Source organism: Musa acuminata, chromosome BXJ3-9, assembly GCF_036884655.1.
Source record: "Musa acuminata AAA Group cultivar baxijiao chromosome BXJ3-9, Cavendish_Baxijiao_AAA, whole genome shotgun sequence".
Classification (NCBI taxonomy): Eukaryota; Viridiplantae; Streptophyta; class Magnoliopsida; order Zingiberales; family Musaceae; genus Musa; species Musa acuminata.
This window is the reverse complement of record NC_088357.1, coordinates 3,293,565-3,312,831: the sequence shown is the minus strand read 5'-3', so window position 1 is coordinate 3,312,831 and position 19,267 is coordinate 3,293,565. Positions and strand designations below refer to the sequence as shown.

Sequence of the window (19,267 nt, the reverse complement as noted above, 5' to 3'; positions counted from 1 at the left end):
GACAAATAGATCCCATAAATTTAGTCCTATCGATTAACGATAAAAATAATCAAATTTATTTCAGATCCAATCAAACATTTTTTTTTTTCTTTATATGTATTCCTGCGAAATACAATTCAGCTTAAATAACTCAATAGAGATCCACAAATATATATATTTATATATATGTATATATATATATATATATATATATATATATATAATTCGCTCTTCCCATCCGAATTAACAGAGTCGGATTGGAACGATTAATCTTTTTGAATTATAAGTGGTTTAAAATTAAGCGGTATTTATAGGAGCGAGCCGTCTTATTCTAAACATTGTCAGGTATTTGGTCAATTCGTCTGTAATAGTTTGACTGTCAAAAGCCGCTACGCGAACGTCACAAAATGCTTGGCCATCTACTCCTCTTCCGAAGAGTCAATCCCACGCCTCTTACGCCGCCCCTCTCTCACCAACTCACCTATGAACGAAGCTTGAAACTTCCATTTGATTTTGCTCTCATTCCAAGCTCCACCCACCCCTTCGATCCCAAGCCCTATCTCCCACCTCTCCCCACCCCCGTCTCGATCCGGATCGCAGCTTCCCTCCTTCCCCTTCGCCATGGCGTTCTACTCGACGGTCGTGGCGGCGATCGACGCCTACACGGGCCTCTCCCCCGCAGCCTTCTTCACCATCCTCGCCCTCATGTTCGGCGTCTACCGCCTCGTCTCCAGCCTCTTCGTCTACCCCGACGACGCTGCCGCCGAGAAGACCTCGCCGCCCCCGGCCCCGCCGGCGATGCAGCCGTTTGTTCCGCCCGAGCCGGTCCAGATGGGGGACATCACTTTGGAGGAGCTGAAGGCGTACGACGGATCCGACCCCAATAAGCCCCTCTTGATGGCGATCAAGGGTCAAGTCTACGACGTCTCCATGGGGAGGTACGATTTCCAAAGATCGACGCTGCCGCCAAGTCTCTCTTGAAGATTCAATTCTCTCTCCTTTTAAGTTTCTTGCATAATTTCCATTACTAAATCTTTTTAGACTGAAACAGAAATCTAGTAATGGTTTATGATAAGGTTCATTTCCATTTTCGCATTCAGACGGATACTCAAAAGCTTGTTTTAATTGAAGTAATCAAGCATGTTAAGTAGTCCTTAAAAGATGGTTTAGGCATTTACCCTGTTTCTTCAAGTGCTTCTTTTCTGGATCCAATCTTCAAATCTAATTCTGTCGTCTGATAATATCACGACACATTCTGTGCAATGTTAATCTATGGTCCAACAATCTTCAATGCTGACTTAAAAGATGACCACGATGTCACTGTTTCACTTTGCTTCTTAATTATTTCCATCCAACTCAGTAAATTGTTTGTCCCATGATAAGATTATAGCACGAAGCCACACGATATCTGAATTCTAGACTTTTTAGGTTGGTGCATCCTGGACCTCACTGAACCTAACCGATGTTGGAACTTGAACTGTTGTTTCTTCAAATGTAGTTCATAATGGTTCTAAATTTACCACACTAAGTTAGCCTTTGGAAGTTTCAACTCGCTCTGAAGAATGCTTGAGGTAAGGCTTGGTTAGTAATCATATGAAACTCTGAAGAGATCTGTTCTTCTATTTACTTTTGTCCCGAGTATGAATGGAGCCTTAAACAAATAGTCATCAACTATGCGACAGAGTATCAGACAGAGATTTTTATGTTACAAAGGACAATTTACTCTATATGAAGCCATTAGCACCTCCTAGTTCCCAGATTTTCTAGCTAAATACGTGAAGAAATGGCGGTCAATAAAAATCAAGTTGAAGCTTATCTTGCATGGTATGAAGGTGCTTTATGAAGTTATGCTAAGCCTGATCGCTTTCCATGTCTGTATTGCATCTGCAACATTATTATGATCTGGAGGTAAATCTGAAGAGTGATCCATATCTTTAGGCCTTCTTTAAGTTGGAACTAAAAGATGCTAATAATGAGGATGTGGCCTTACTTGGAGAATAAATAATGATACTTTCTGAGCCTAGATAATAATTTGATGTGTATATTCAGAGATAGATGTCGACTCATCTTTTCGAGGATGCTATTTGGATCATGACATTTGTTCTGAATTCATGATGAGAATGAAATGATGTACCATGGTCAACTTTCAGATACACCAGATCAATAGAGTGGCATTCTTTGTGGCTTTCTTCTTTTGCCATTTTAATAATTTTTCCTGACAAAGGCACGGCAAGGAGAAAATAAATAAGTTCTATGGAATCCATTTTTCTTTAATTGATTTTGACCATGTATTGTCTTGTTTTTTTAGCTGTGACTAGAATTTTCCTACTATATTCTTTAAAAGTTTACTAGCATGCACCTTTAACTAACACCTGTTTGTTTCCTCATTCTTCCAGGTTATTTTATGGACCCGGCGGGCCTTATGCCTTCTTTGCAGGAAAAGAAACAAGTCGGGCCTTGGCTCTTATGTCCTTTGATCCCAGTGATATCAACAGTAACCTGGAAGATCTGAGTGAAGCCGAGCTTGAAGTCCTACATGACTGGGAAGAGAAATTCAAGGAGAAATATGTCAAGGTCGGGCAAATTGTCCCTGAAAAATCGAAAGTTGGAGACGATAATGAAAGCAGCGATCAAATCAAAAGGAACCAGGATGAGTAGCGACGAAAGCGGTGAGTTTATCTTAAATCTTATATCCCAGCAGGAATATAAGAAGCACAAAATAATCAGGCCTTGCAGGTATAATACTTGAAGTAACTCACAACGGACTCCCATGGTATATACTGGTTGCAATAAACTGCTCTTGTATGGGTGTGGTATAGTTTGTAAGTTACATACTTGATGCTGGATGTATGCTCATTTACCATTCTCCTTATGTGTCTTTATTACCAACAGTTGTCCTCCATGTAGATCAAATGACTGGGTTTTTTCTCCTCTGGAGAATAGGAGAAACTCTTACACAGCTTTCCTTTACTGCTTTCTGTCTGCAATTTATGGGTTTTCACTGTTGGACATTTGTGTTTCTTGAACGATAAGATACTGAAGACAGGAATGTGAACAATCTTGTTATTGTCATCTTAGTTTATTCATCGGAGTTGATGTATATATACATGTACATATATTCATATATATGTATTTGTGTGTGTATATATATATAAACATACATATGTACAGTTGCCCACCCATGAGGGTGAACAACCCAATCTTGGACAACCTGCGCAATATTTACCTCATCAAAACAAGCAATTCCATAGCACAAACATGTTGATGATAAACTAAGCATTGCAGATTTCACTTGGTGATCTCACTGTGATAGTTTTTCACCCATGAGAACATCATGTGAACAGTACTAACGCAACATCTTCCATTTTCCTATGTCCAGCTAAACTTGGTTTCATTACACTTTTACATTGATGGTGTGATTAAATCCTACTTAAACACCATCAAGAGCTCCTTTATTCCCAAAACAGATGTACAAAGGGAGCTCTGCTACGTATACTCCATACCACCAACTAACTTATTTAGGAAAATTTGATCTTTTTCTTGGAGATGGGAATTGTATCAAGCAGGAGAGAGGTAGATTTCATGTCCTCAACTCACTTCTCTCATAAGCGGCTTGAGCCTCTTCGATGGATTTTTGGAGAGCTTCATACTTTGAAACTGATGACTCCGCAAAATTCCTTAGCCTATCAAGGAAGATCGTGAGAGCCGATTGCAGGTGGTCATAGTTCAGACTGCAGTCGACAGACGAATCATTTTTCTGAATATGTTCTCCTAGTTTTTTCTGTTCTGCCTTCCGCGGTAATGAGAACGACAACTTTGAAGTTGCATGACCCTTCTCTTGGCAAGGAAAGAAATGGGTCGTCACATTTACCAGATCTTTTATGGAAGAAACCACTTCCTTCGTTGGCAATTGGTCTAGTATATTCAACCAATCTCGGCAAGTAACATAGATGGGGGGAGCTATGGCTCTCTTTGGGGAGAACGGTTGGGGGGGCTTCCTCCTCGATGACTTGTTCCACTTTAGTGACAAGACAATGCACTTAAGAAGCCACCCATTGATGGCTTCAAGGTAGGATTTGTGTGCTGACATCCATTCTGTGAAATTTGAACCCAGAGAATTCAACTCTAACTCGAGAAATGTGGCCTGATGCTGCCATTGAGATCGAACTGAAACTTTAGTGCTTCCATTGTTGCTAGCCGACAAGATAATGCTGTATTGATGGTTGTGATAGTTAAGCATCGTTCTCCACATTCTAGTTAGGCTGCAATGAATGAGAGAGCCTATTACTCAACCAAATGAAAAGAGGAACAAAAAGTTCATGGCTAATCAGCAAAAGTGAATATGGAACTTGACAATGCAATGAACATTTTAAAGCATTTTGCAAATTATGACAGGTACAGAAAGTAATAGTGCTAAACAATTAGATAAACATGCAAGTCAAATAAGTAAAAGAACTTTTCAATATTTCTTTTGTTCTAGTTGCTTTATTACTAAAACAGTCTGCAGAGAAGCCAATGCATATATACCCAAGTCAACAGCGACCCCTATTTTTTCTGTTTCACATGATATTGTTTTACAGCATAATCATCAACATTAGAGTTTTATTGCCATATAAAAAGATCACTGTTCTTAAAACATGGTTATCATGATCAACAAGAAAAAACAGAAGCAAAACCTTTTACAAGGAAAAAAAATCCAGAAATACAAATTATGAGTTCAGAAAGATGCCGGAAGAGCACAAGATCTATCAAGAGTTACGTACTTGCACAATAGAGGGGAATGCTGCAATAAAATGATTTTGACAGATTGCAATTTCTCTCATGCTACCAGTATGTGGCCCTCATCAGCCTTCTGGCCAACTAGAACCAAAAATGTACTACTACATCGAAATTTGAAGTACTATGAATAAGAATAATGAGAATGACATTTCAAGAGAAATTGAAACTGTAGTGCTCCATGGGAACTGAGCTTAATTGAGCCTAGGACCGAGCCATGCCCTAGATGTTCATGAATGGTTTGGTTCAGTTACCAACCCCATACTGCCGCACTTCCACAGGAAACCACTGAAGCAGGAAAAGAGGTGATGTACACTCTCTTAAAGCTTCTAGCACAAAGCTTTAGGGAATCATGAAATGGCCATTCTAGAAAGAATGGTGTGCTAAATTTTCCAAAAAAATTCGTGGAGGAATTAAATAGCAAACTAATCAAATTGCTAGTCAGTATGAAGCACAATTTGGTGGTTAGTGCAGAAACGGACTTTCAGAGATACTTGAGAGAATATCATCTTGGGCATGTGAACTCAGCTAACTACGGTTATCAATGTATTACCAATTTTCTTGTTCATATAATCTCCTGCTGATACTCATCTAAATCCAATTATATAAATGTATTTTTTTAGAAACAAATAATGAACAATTGTACATGTTACTGACAGCTCATCATGCAACTAACCAGTAATATGATGTAGAACAAACTAAAAGACAAAATAGAGTGGGTGAGATTTGCATAAACCCGACCCACTACCATCTATATGACTGATAACCAATAAAGGTTCTCAAAATGTGTTTTGGCCCTTGTAGTCGTATGCCAAGGTTTTAGAAAATGATGGGATAGTAGACAGGCAGCCATAGTACTAGGCACTATATGGGTGCTAGGAAAACATCTATACAGCCACTAAGTAATTCAATCAACACAACAAAGTTCAGAATCTAAAGAATAAAATATAATAAGAACAACTACAGTAGTAAATACCTCCAAGTAATTCTAACATATATAATGATATCTTGACACAACTTATGTGAGCTAGTACTAAGTATGGTTACAAGAGGACCTCACTATCAGGTTATTCCTGGAGGTAGGACGTATGCATCAAAACCCCAAAACCCACTACTTTTGTATAATAGATGCAGTAGAATCAACATGACTTTGAGGGGAGTGAACAATTCTGATTCAAAGAATGACCCATTATTCATCTTAATCTTGGAACACCTCTATCCTGTGGTTCATAACATGATAGAGCCAACGAACTAATTTGTGACCCAAAATGATATACATCACTGGACTTGTACTGTCCACTTTGGTCATAACAAAACAAAATAACCTTACCTATTTAATCAACTTGATATTATGGTCCATAATCATACACATCATCTGAGATCGAATTGAGATGCATCGAATATGTGGCACTCACATTCTCTCTCTTGCTGCCCGGTTTGGTCAATCAAATCTCACCATCTTTCAGACCAATTTAGAATTTCCTATTTCCAGCAAATCACATGATCCCCACTCATCCAAACAAAATAATTTTCTGAAAAGGGAGTTGGATAGTCTGCCACCCTCTGTATGAGCTTTGACTGGCAAATATCGGCTGGTATGTTTGGGAGAAGCATATTGTAGTCGATCTGCACCTATTGATTACGAGTCTTCCAAGACTGGTTTTTTGCATATCAACTGATCCAACTAAAACTTGATTCACTTCTAACATGTTTGGGCTTATTATAGCTGATACTGGTGAAACAGGATGATACTATTGCAAATAGGCATGCACATGCCAATATATATAGTTTGAGTGTTTACGTGTGTTTTAGCAGAAAATGATTATAATGTCATAACAAGAGATGGTGAAGAAATTATACCCTCCTATTAACTCCTCCAGCTGTGGTTGGAGTTCCTTGTCCCTTATCTCCTCTATTTTCTTTGATATTGAATCAATTCTCTGGATTGCAACACGAATTCTAGAATGAAGGTCCTTAACAACAGCACGGGTTTTATCAACACTTATTCGGCTTTCACCTATGGACTCTTTATGCTGTAGAAGCCTACACTTCATGTCATACTCCCTCCGTATAATACCACTTGCCTGAAATGCAAAAAGATAGAACACTCAGAAATGAGTCACCAAAGCAATAGATTAGACAATATAGGAAGTTACAAGAGCAAAGCAAATTGAACTCAAGAGCAGCATTATACAGGTCATAGAAAAGGGCAATTAGAGGGTGTTTCTGTAAGAGAAAAGTGCCAGATCTGCATGAAAAGTTGGTCTTGGAACATCTGTAAGGACTAACAATATCAAGTAAAAAAACAATCTTCCAAAAATAGAAATAACAACAAGAAGTAAAATTGCTTCTATATATATGGATAACGATTATTAGTTAATTGATTAGTAAACCATTATTTTAATAAATAAAACAACACAAGATATACCTCCAATTTAGATACATAATTCTGAGCAGGATCCTTGGATAGTCCATTTCCGTGAACCATAACGTATAAAAAACAATTTATATGTCAACAAACACAAGTAAATAGTTAAGCATTTGAAGTACGTCCACGTCAACCTACATGCGTTGAACTAAAAAAGAATACTGACGAAGTAATTTGTAGACTCAGTCTATGAAACCAATACTGTTAAGGTTCAGAAATATATCACTAACCAGAAAATATTTAGTTATTGACCCCCTTCAATTTCTGGAAAAGATATTGTTAGCCACAGAGAATACCAAAAATACAAGCCTCCCATCCAGTCCACTTTCAGTAAGATATAGCAAATGAAAGAACCAGATGTACATATAACTTGACCATAAATGGTGTCCTGATTACTAACTAGTAAATATAGACAGTCAAAAGTGCAGTTTCGATGATCGTGTATTAAACTGTAATGCAACTTCCTTTTCAATGACCAGGAACAGCAATTCTTTCCCTTCTACTCATTCCTAGTATTCTGAATTATATGCCTATATGGTGAATTAAAATGGCTTCCTCCGAGTAAACAATCAACGGATACCAGACAGATGCAAATAGATAAAATTATGAATTCTTACCAGTGTATAAAGTTTAAACGACTACCAACCTTAACTTCATCATAAAGCTTTCTCTCCCATGCATATAGCCTATCCAATGTTGAGGCATGGCTACCTGAATTCATGTACATGTTACCAAAGAGACTACTGCTCAGGTCCTCTGTATCATCTTTTACTGTTGGGCCAAGAAAATTCCTGGATGATGATGAGAGTGATGACATTGACCTATGCCACGTTAAGTACTTCATCTCATTTGTAACATATACTGCAATATAAACTCAAGATATTAAATGCTTAAACATCAGAAAAACTAAAAACAAACCCATAAAGAATGGAAAAAAATGATGAAAGTCCACAATCACAATCAGAACCAGAGTTCATTAATGATGTCCAATCGTGGAGAGATGCAAGATATCGACTCATTAGATTGTGACAGTCATAGATGAAAAGAACAAAGCTCAAATAAAGGGAAAGGTAGATCTACCCTGAGGATAAGATGTTCCTTCTTTACAACAAGCAAGACAGTTTGTGAACAAAGCAGATGCCTTTGATCTGTGAGCTGCATCAAACACTTGATATTAAATCATCTATTTAATTATAATGGAACAAAGAAGGTGATAAAATATAGGAGGAACTAAAACAACACATTTAGTGCCGTAAATCTGTTTGTTAATTTTGTGCAAAGATAAAGAATGCACTAAAAGATCAACATTATTGTCTTACCTTTTTCTTCAGGAAATAAAGGTCGGAATTGCACTTTGTTTGCCTCCAGCATCCTCGGAACCTCTCTTCCAGATTCAGAAGCTTTCATAAATAGCTCTTCAATTTCTTTCATGCAGGACAAAAAATCTCTAGAGTCATGTTTAATTTGTGGATCAGATTCTTTGGCCTTTGCATTTATAGGAACTGCAACTTCATCAGGTTCCACTGTTGTTGGTGTCATTTCAGGAGTTTCGCAGGTCTCAGAGGTACCATTTATGAGCTTCATATTATCCCCATTCTGATGCTTAGCTTCAGAAATGATATCTTTCATAAATTGTCTGGTTGGATACTCACTTTGTAATTGACGTTCTGAAATGAGATTTGGATTTTTAAACATTCGTACCAAGGTTTCATTTGATGGTTCATCAAAATCATCTTCTGAGTCCAAGTCACTCTTTTCATTCGTGGAGGCTCTTCTGTCTCCTTCATCTTCCAATTCTGGTATTCCCTCCTCTTCCCCGAGACAACTAATTTCATCAGCATTATCAAAACCATGGTTCAATCCTCTGTTGTTCTGAAAGGAAAGTTTTTTGTCGATAGGATGAGAAAGACCAAAATAATCCCATGGTTGTGCCTGCGGGGGCGTCGAGGGAGATTCAGAGGACGAAGTTTCATCTAATCCCGACACTAGGTGCTTCGGAGTGGTGGATGAGGTTCGTTGAGTAGCTGTTGCTGAAATTGGAAGTTTCTCCTTAACTGTCATGTAAGAAGTTTTCCTGGCTTTCATATGATTTACATGAAGGCCTCCAGAAGAGAGGGGAGAAGGTACTGGAGAAAATGATTCAGCTGTCTCTACATGCTGTGAAAGAGATGGAGATGAGTTCGAGAAGTGGGAAACAGGCTTATGAATAAAAGCAAAAGCCTCAGGTGTTGCAGATGTTGACGTATACAAGGAAGACTCGGCAGGGGCTTCGGGCTCTACAAATTTTCGAAGTGCAATTCCAGTATTTCTGAGAGACTGAACATAAGAAACATGAGCAGCTGCAAGCGAGCACCTTTCATCAAGAGCTCGTCTAACAAACCGCTTCCTTTCTTTACAAAGAACAAGCGCTTTGTCTTCTTCATTCTTTGAGTTTGCAGCCCCCATTCATTAAAAAACACAACACTGTACCCAGTTTCCAGCATACAGTTAGCAACAAATCAACAGTATACATACATAGCATACTTGTGTATAAGGCTATCCATCTGTAACAAAGAAAGATGCTCTAATAACCCTAGCAGTAGCATAGAAAGGAGAGGTACTATGAAATAAAACAAGAACTTCAAATATCAAGGTGATATTTGACATTTATTACTGAAACGGACCATACACAAGTCATCACCAGTAACATTTTCTCTGATGGCTACATCATGGAACATCACATTCAAGACTCTTAATGTAAGCCAAAAGAAGATAAATTTCAATCCTTGTCACATTTTTTCACTTAAATCAGAAACATGTTACAAGAGAAATCAAGCAGATTGGACATAAACTGGGTACCGAATGAAGTGTATGAAAAGCAAAAAACATAGTTATAATTGACTCCAGTAAAGCAACTAAATGAAATACAAATGACCATAGTGGAAACAAGAACAATGCATGCGATCAAAACATAGTTATAATTCGCTTGTAAATTCGTTAAAACCGAAGCTATCCAACTCGGATAAACAGCCAACCACCGAGTTAGGCGCACGGCTGAACCCAAAGATTGAGTAAGATAAAGCAATTAAAGTATTATTCACATTAAAGAAAGACAAAAACATTTTTCGAATGATTTTATTACAAATAAAGAAGAAAGCTTAAACGATGAAAACTAAATGTAGTACCAATTCGACGGTCATCCTCTCACAAACAGATAGATTTTGACTCCAATGGAAACGCGAAAGCAAGCCTAATAATTCGTTGACTCAAATCCAGGGCACAGAATCGATTAATAGTCCTACAACTTTCAAGAACAATTAACCCTTTTGCGCGTCTCAGAACCAAAATACCAACAGTAAGACTTCGACCCCGAGCGATTAAAACGTAAAAACGACGACAAATTCGCACAACCTAATAGAAAGTAACCAAATTTCAAACTGATATCCAAAATTACGAAAGAAATGGTCGACGCTAACACTACAAGAATCCAACTTCTTTGTAAATCGGTCACCAAAATGCCTCCGACAACCGTCCGAATAGAAAGAAGAGGAAAAACACATGAAACAGGCAATGATCGAAGTCAGTCAAGAAAATCACGCCCACCTGCGGCCAAAGGGAGACGCTACGTGTTGCGCTCAAGAAGCGATCTTTACAGGATCCCACGAAAGCAGAATCTTCGCGATCGGGCTGGTTGGAATTCATGCAAAAAGAGGAGGATCTCAGTGGCCGAGAAAGGAAGAGAGAGAGAGAGAGAGAGAAACCCACTGCTAACCCTTCTTCTAATACGGTCGTACAAGAAAGGAAGAAAAAGAAAGCAATCGGGGTTATATAACTTGCCACTGTGAAATTCCACATTTACCCTCCACAATTTTCTTCCATTGAAATTTCCATCAAAAAAAGATAAATTATTGCTTGAAATCATTAGTTTGAATATTCACTAACGGCATTTATGCACATTAAAAGATGGTACCATTTAATGGAAAATGTAAAATGGCAATGTAATAAGTGCATTCATTATGAGACCATTGAAACCTGGCCTTCGTCTTGGCTGTCTTCAGCTCTGTGATCTTGGAGTCTGAGTCATGGGTATGAACCCTAGAACGCAAAAATGTTTCACAGGCCTTCACACCCACGTGGGTGATCCTGATACCTTCTTTGCAATCTGTAGGGTCAAAACAGAATGTAGTTCCAAGTCACCTGCATTTTTTTTTTATCATTGTTCTTCGTTCATGCTGTCTGTGACAGTAAAAGGTTCAACGATCTGAGATGGAGAGAGTTGGTGGGGGAAGAAGACAATGACATGGCACTGAGTCCCGCAGCTAGAGATCCTGATACATGGGTCACTTCTTTTTAATGGATACTGACTGATACATGACCTTTTGTAATCTTATGATGCGAGTTGCTTCCTAGAACCAGACAAGTTTTGGTCCCATGGGATCAAGAACATAGTATAAGAAAGATCTAAGCAGTCTTCAAATCAAACTGAATGATGTGTTTCTCGTGAAAAAAACTAACATCTGTTCATGCCATCTAGGTTGGGTCCACTTGTCCAGCAGCAGAAGTTGAACAATGCCTGCAATCATCCTCGAGCAGCCAGAAAGATGGTGATAAGTAAACCACAGGATATATAATTTTGCTTATGTACACTCTCCATAATGTACTTGAAATACAGCATATAACAAAAATTGTTTGCATGATTATACCCAGTCAATGTACCTCTTCCTATGTTGGTCTTAAGATGACAGACATACGGCAAATCCAAGTCTCCCCAGGTCTGAGAGATACAATTGTAATGAATAATACTGATGATCATCTTAACCAGGATTCTCATCATTAGTGTCATAATCCCAGCTTCCCCTGATCGAGAAAATATGAAGGTAATGAGCAATGATGATGACAGTATGACGATGAATATAATGCTCCATTGCACTCTAGTGATAGGTTGCATGGTCAACTCTACATTTGCTGATAAAGAATGGCTTTAAGACAAACCTTATGCTAAGTAGCTCAAGTGCAATTGAGGGCCGACGCAAGCATGTCCAATTATTAATCCTCATCATGTCCAAGAGTCATGCTTACCCAAGAATCTTTCTGTAAGAATCTGCAGATGTATGCATGACCTGTGGTCCATGCTACCTAAGAGCCCTTCCCTTATCCACTTATGAGTTGTTTACGACTTCTGCGGTTGTGAGGGCTGTTGGATCAAGAATGAGAGCTCTCAAATCAAAAACCTTACTCATGAAGCCTGGTGGTTGAAATAAAGATTGCCCATACCATAACTTCATCGACTAAGTGTCACCAGCAGCAGATACAGCAACAGCAACAGCAGCCAGAGTCTATGGAAAAGAGGCTTCCAGTGGCTGAAATTAACATCAGGAGCCTTTTTTGCAAGATTTGCTCTACAATGGAATACACCAACATATCAAGCATTAATTCTCCCTTTCCTATTTGCTTACGCAACAAGCATGCCTACTTCAACAACCGAAGGCCCACCTGACAATATATATTTGGCATGAGACCACCAAGGACCTCAAAATCTTTTATGGTGTCGAGTCCTCTAGATAAGTTCAACAGGCAGCCAGCTCCTGAAAGCTTCAAAATTACAGGCAACTGCATGTCATTTGTATGTTTTTGACTGGAAAATCTGCAAAAAGGCGAAACAAGATTATCACCATGGGTATGCTTATTAAAGGAAAATTCGCATGGAAGAACATGATAAACCCTGTGCAGGAGCTGAAACTTCTCGCGGAGTGATGATTTCAAAAAGTTCAATTAAATAAACAAAATAATAAAAAATGGTTTCAATGGAGGCACGTGGTCATCGACGTGCATAATAATACCATCTAACCTTCGCGTCTCATGCTACATGTCACATATTGAGAGTTCAATGCCCTACAAACTTTTTAATTTGCATAAATTTAGCAAGCTAGCATGTCCTCATAAACAAAAAACAATGTAAATTATACATCTCAAATTGTATTGCTGGCAATCCATAATCCCAAACATAGGGACAACAACCCTTATTGCTGATGCTTATACCATAACCCTCCCCTGTTTCCTGCAGCATAAAGAGGATATGTTCCTTGCAGTAAAAGAGACAAGCCTATATAGTCCTCATTGCACTATTCAGAGTGCACTTGGAACCAATGATTGAGGATGTGTTCGTTTATAAGAACAGGTTCCACATTCTGATCTAAATGTTCAAGTGAGAATACGAAGGTAATGATCTTTAAATAGATGATGCAATTTGTTTTGGTATCATAATCACATTGGAACATCTAAATCAATCACAAACAAATTCAAGCAAATAGACGTTTAGTTATCTACACCTGAATTTGCAATAGATATGTAATATAATATAAACTGCCAAGATTTCACAAGTCATAGAGGTTAAACTATTCTTATGCTTAGAACATTAGGAAATCAACTAAAAGCTGCCCCATCTGATGCTCAAGCCATGCTTGGGGCGGGTGGAATCCTTTTATAAACAATGAGTCTTCGCCAAATAGACTCAGAGGAATCCCAAACGTACAGTAGCCTAAAGATCACATCTTGTCAATGTTCTCACGAATCCACGGCTAATGCTTCCAACAAAACATCTCTTTCTCACTCAAAATATCATCTTTCTTTCCCATCACACTTACCAGATTCTTGTTGGGTTCGCTGAAATCAACCTCAATATGGATGAACCCTTCGCGTCTTTCTTGATTTACTTTAAATCTTCGGAGAGCTGCTCATGGGTCTCGATCATACAAAAGGGTTTCTCTCTCACCGCCCAGTCCGTTGTATTCCTCGAAGTCGAACCCTAGAACCAGAGGGCAGGGAGAATGCTTGCAGCTGTCGTGCCGTCGGTCGGACGAAGCCAGCAATGGGCTCGTACTTTACGAGTACGCCCCTAACAAGATGGATATCCACGAATATGCCCTCTTGTGTTTGCATGTGTTCTAACAGCCCGCGAAATTTGTCGCGTCTGCGTGTAATTTCCGGCGCGACTTCAGATACGACACCTCGACGTAATCTCAGCCGCCGCCTTCTCCGCATAACCACTTCGATTCTTTGCTCTCTCTTCTAATCGGGGAAATAAGAACCAAACAAAAGTTCGGCTTTTGGAACGGAGGGGAGGAGACCAGTTGAAGCTTCATTTTGAATTCGTGGAAGCCCTCGCCAATTGATCAATTCTTCGGTAAGTATTCTCTTTCTGCCTTTGCTTCTTTAGAAATCAGCACATTGTTAAGATCTTTGGGATTGCCGTGGGTCGTTCGAAGGATCGTTGTAGGTTTCGACTTCTATTCGATAATTTTGCTTTGGTTCTCCGACGCGCTTTTAGGATTTGAGCTGAATATTCCTTCTTTGACTTTATGGAAATATGACGGCTTTTGTTTCTTGCTAAAGATTACTTTTTGGGGATTTAATGTCTCGTCCTTCTTCACTTCTTTTCCATCAGAGGCAAAAGAAGGGGTTTTTATGTGGCTGTGTATAGGGCGCGGGGTAGAGTGACGCCCTTTTTTGGACCGTTCTTTAGTATGTTTCAGATTCAATCTTTTAAGCTTCTTCTTACCAAAGGAAAACAAACTATGAAATAAAGAAAGACTCTCTGGTTTAATTTTTGTGTCATATATGTAAATATGGATCACACAGCTAATCTGCTAATCTAAGTTCAGTAATGTGTTCCCAATCTTCTGATGATGTTCATTTGATATCGGTATCAGAAACAATTTTGTGATCATCCTTCAGTGAATATGAAAGGGCAAGGCAGCTATATTCCACCTCCATATATTCCTCTACATCAGTAGGATGCTGAAGTTGACAGTAACCCTGTGAATGCAAGTTCCTCTTCTCACCTATCTGTAACACAGGACATGACATAATGGTCTTCTGGAATCTGTGTTTGCTTCGATGATTTGCAGAGCTGTATGCTACTTTCTGCCATCTGACTTAATTTTCAGAAGAAAAAGAATTCAAGGTGCAATTTTTTCATTTAATGCAACATAATAGTATTCCTAGAGCTCTTGAAAAGAAATTGTTTGAGAAGATAGGGATTCTAGACTCAGCTCAAATTAATTACCACTATGCTGTATTGCTAGTTATGCAAGCAGTTGGGTCTTTCTTTATTGTCTATGTGCATGCAGGAGTAAGGCTTGTCTACGACACTTCACGAAAACATAATTTCTGGAAGGTATCAATCCATGCTACTTCACCTCTACAAATTTTGGTTATTTCCGTGCACCATTATCATATATAGATGATATGGCCAAATTGTACCTTAATAAATTTAAATATTCTAAATAAAAAATGACTAAAGTTTAAACAATATTTGATTTTCAAGCAATCATATGAACAAAATAAAAATTTAAAACTGTAGCATTCTCAATTTTATTTAAGCACATTGAGTGACCTTTTCATTTGAAAGGCTTTAGATTTTAGATAAATTGTTTGTAAACCACATTTGCTATTCCATAGAAAATATTCCTGGAATGAGTCCTCTGAAAATTAGGAAAACTTTATTGTATGTCTTCACTTACTTATTATGATAATAAGCATGTCATCAAGCTTTCATACTATTTTCCGTAGAAAAATAGTTTTATTTTGTCATTTATAAGTACTGGAAAACAAAATTGGTTTGCTTTCCATCCTATGAGAACATATATCATGTTTCATTATGTATGTTTGTTTATACAACCTACATTAGCTATAATATTATTTGATTCTTTACCATTATCGGAAGATTCTTTTTGCATTTGATAAGAGCTGCTTATTCACAAGTAGCCAAAAAGTTGTTTCAGTTATTTATCTTTTGATTCTTTTAGGTTGTATTGGTGTTGTATGTCCATGCTTCCTGTATGGGAAAAATGCAGAATTCCTGGGATCTGGAACACTGGCAGGGTCATGCATAACCCATTTTATTTTGTGGGGTCTTGTCAATAGTCTCTGCTGTCTGTTCACCAGAGGTCTACTTGCGGGAGTACCAGGATCAATGGTTGCTTGTTATGCATGTGGATACCGCAAGTCACTACAGACAAAGTATAATCTGCAGGTGTGCCAGTGCCTTGAAAACATTTGTGGAATAAGTTTGTATATTTACTCCATTGAGTATACCAAAAAGTTACATGAAATACTTTCTCTATCTCTTCACAACCCCATTCCAGTAGCAAATCTCAGTGCAAGTGGTGTGGCCCAAGTTGTTTTGTCTGAGTGACTTTTGACTCAGGGTTTGCTTAATTTTTCTAGTGATCCTACTACTTAACAAAGCAACAACAAAAAAGTTGCTATAGAAATGATTTTTTAATCAATTCATATCTTCCTTTGTGATTTCATAAGGCTGTCCTTGTACTTCTTGGTCCAGAATGGATATAGTCTATAACACCAATACATGGTTTTTATAATATGCTCTGATGCAGATTTTTTTGGCATGAATGTGTCACTGAATCATTATGAGGTTATTGTTTGGCTTAATTTTTTCATGAAAATTTGACAGTTGAACAGATTTTAAGAGTTTCATTGCATTTTTCTGATATTTGGTTGTATAGAAATGAAATCTAGAGTGTTGTTGCAAACAATGAACTAATACTATTGAGATGACCTATTTTGCCCCTTTCTATTTTAATTATACTTGATACTCCTTCTAAAGTGTTGAGATGACTATTCTCCAATATAGTCTAATTTCTAATTTGATTTTCTTTCCGGGAAGCACTGTGTGGTGACTTGGCCACATATTTGTTCTGCCACTTGTGTGCCATTTGTCAAGAGTGCAGAGAGATTTATGAGAGATCCAATGGCTTCAGTCCTACTCTGGCATTCTCTGAGGTTGCCTCTCCCCCAATCCAGACAATGGACTTAGCTCCACATGAATAATGGAAGTTGAAGAACGTTTATATTGCTTGCTCACACTGCTCCTTGCGCTTCCTTGAGAATGGCTTGTAGCTTTGGAAAAACTAAAGCTGTTGAAACATCGAGGACAAGGATATTGCAATTCTTCCAACTTCAAGTCGTGCAAGAGGCTTTGTAGTTTTGCCATATTGAAACGAGGAGTAAAATATCTTTTAGATTTTTACATCTGCTTAATTGATTGTACTACGATGTTCATGTATGCTTGTGGAGTAAAATATTTCTGCTTCAGCTGAGGTTCAGATTTAAACTGCACTTAGCGTTGATCATGTGACATACCAAATGGCTGGCATTTGAAGTCATGTTGTGAGGCCACCACATGCTCAGGTAACTTATTGTATCAGTTCTATTGTACTATTCATCTATTTACTAAACATTAATGATATAGCGTTGCCATGGCCAAGTAATTCAAACTTAACACACGAGTGTTGTTTTATTTTTGACATAAGCATGTATTCTTACACAGATAAGGCAATCACAGTTTACTGACAATCTCCGGTATCCACACATCAAAAGTAGTAAGTAATATTAACAGACCAATCTCAGCGATCTTCTTCAATCTGTATAAAACCATAACAAGGATCAACATCTCTTTTATATCTGTTACTTAGCTTCATTAACTTCCAATGAGCTTGAAAGTTTTGCAGGTGCAGGTGGCTGGGCTTGGCTGCTTAGGCTGATGCTCGAGGAGTGGCGATGGTGCCTGCAACGGAACGATCCCACGTGCTTCGTCGGTGCACAGATGCAGGTTTTGCCTCCTTCTGCAAGGCTTGCAAGAGAATCGATGGACCATGATTTCTTCATGGAGCTGAGCTGCTTTTGAAAATGATCATGCCTGGATACCTGCTGCTGATCTCCCTCTGCAACAAGGTAATGAGTACTCATGTCTACTCTTCTCCCTAGTATCTGTTTCAAGAGAACAAAAACAAGGAAAATAATCTTGTTAGCAGGTCTTCAACTGGTAATATATGTTGGATTTGAGCTTATCATAAGTTACTGAAGTTTCAAGAAGAGATGGAAGTACTGTAGGTTATGCCTTGTGCTAACAAGAGGACTACAGATTCGAAGGGAATATAGCAAAATCAGTGTCACAAATAAGTTGATTGATCAGAATCTCAAATTTTATATGATCAGAACAATCTGTGTCTTTGAGATCAAGCCAGTTTTCATGAATTTAAGGGGGGGATCTGCTTACCTTGGATCGGAACCTACAGCTGAAACAGAATTAACAGCAGGAAGAGTCCCTAATGGAGAAACTGGCAAAACTAGGAGTTGATGTAGCTGAGGCTCTATTTGTAGGAATAGGAACTACAAGTCATATGCTTCAAAGTCAATGGTCAGGGAATCATCACAGGCCAAAAATGAAGACCAGAATTAGCCTCTGAATTCTAGAAGTAGGCAACATGGCTAGCGATGATTTGGGATTAGAGAAAATTAACCCCCTAATGATCCTTAGAGTAGAGGATAGACAATCTGTCCGATTCATTATTTTTTTATTTTTTATAAAAATAAATGATTTTATTTAAGATTTTTTTTTATCAAGAATTAACATCTTTACTAGTTATTCCATGCTGACATTTTAAAGAATTTGAATCGTCAATTTAAGGTGAATTGTTATCGTACTATTTTTTTTAGGCGTAAAAATTCGTCTGATGAGATCTTTAAGTCCTGTAATAAAAAAATCGGGTGATTACAACCTATAAAAGCATATGGGAGGAGAAATTGAGGATAATTTTTTTAGTTTTTTTTGTGAGATTACATGCAACACAAACTCTCTCTCTCTCTCTCTCTCTCTCTCTCTCTCTCTCTTAAATCTTGACGCCATCTGCTGCAGCTAAAACCCAAAGGACAATTAAGATTTGGTGTCTTTTAGCAGGTTTACAAGGACACTATTCTGAGGCTTGAAGTTTCTGCTTAGGATTAAATACTCTTTTTTTTTTTTTCCTTTATGCTGTTCGGAAATAAGACCTTTCAATATATGTATATTTTGACTCCGTGCTTTCTTTTGGTTGGTGAGAGTTGGGGGCACGCTTTTGCTGTTGCCAAGGTCAAATGATGTGATGATTCAAACGCACCTCGCACCTTCGACCAGATCCAACTACGTGCAATCCCATGTTCTTGCTTAGTTCATACAACAAGTTTGGTCTACACGTCCCACCATGATCTTTGAAATAAGGTGGCATTTCTTTCTAAATACATCATTAAAATTCTCTTTCTCTC

At 38.2% G+C, this 19,267-nt stretch overlaps 2 protein-coding genes and 2 long non-coding RNA genes across 5 annotated transcripts; 2 read left to right on the top strand and 2 right to left on the bottom strand.

Annotated features, from left to right (window-relative positions):
• The first annotated feature begins 405 nt into the window (after positions 1-405).
• Positions 406-2,949, top strand: LOC135649924 (probable steroid-binding protein 3). Its single transcript, XM_065168898.1, has 2 exons — positions 406-917; positions 2,376-2,949. Exons 1-2 carry the CDS (start codon positions 601-603, stop codon positions 2,635-2,637), a joined length of 579 nt encoding a protein of 192 aa, XP_065024970.1. The 5' UTR covers positions 406-600; the 3' UTR covers positions 2,638-2,949.
• A 273-nt stretch (positions 2,950-3,222) lies between these two features.
• LOC135581940 (nitrate regulatory gene2 protein-like) lies at positions 3,223-10,948 on the bottom strand. 2 transcript variants are annotated; one of them, XM_065168896.1, is made up of 7 exons: positions 10,924-10,948; positions 10,766-10,849; positions 8,503-9,646; positions 8,264-8,338; positions 7,830-8,044; positions 6,616-6,839; positions 3,223-4,241 (listed from the first exon to the last, which is right to left on the bottom strand). In XM_065168896.1, exons 3-7 carry the CDS (start codon positions 9,626-9,628, stop codon positions 3,560-3,562), a joined length of 2,322 nt encoding a protein of 773 aa, XP_065024968.1. In that variant the 5' UTR covers positions 9,629-9,646; positions 10,766-10,849; positions 10,924-10,948; the 3' UTR covers positions 3,223-3,559. The 2 variants fall into 2 exon arrangements, with proteins under 2 accessions (XP_065024968.1, XP_065024969.1); XM_065168897.1 differs by having other exon boundaries at positions 10,928-10,946.
• A 2,698-nt stretch (positions 10,949-13,646) lies between these two features.
• On the top strand, positions 13,647-17,646 carry LOC135649489 (uncharacterized). The gene is made up of 3 exons (XR_010501281.1): positions 13,647-14,345; positions 14,872-17,374; positions 17,514-17,646. It is a non-coding gene; the product is annotated as an uncharacterized LOC135649489 (long non-coding RNA).
• Positions 17,455-19,267, bottom strand: LOC135649488 (uncharacterized). The gene is made up of 2 exons (XR_010501280.1): positions 18,243-19,267; positions 17,455-17,953 (listed from the first exon to the last, which is right to left on the bottom strand). It is a non-coding gene; the product is annotated as an uncharacterized LOC135649488 (long non-coding RNA).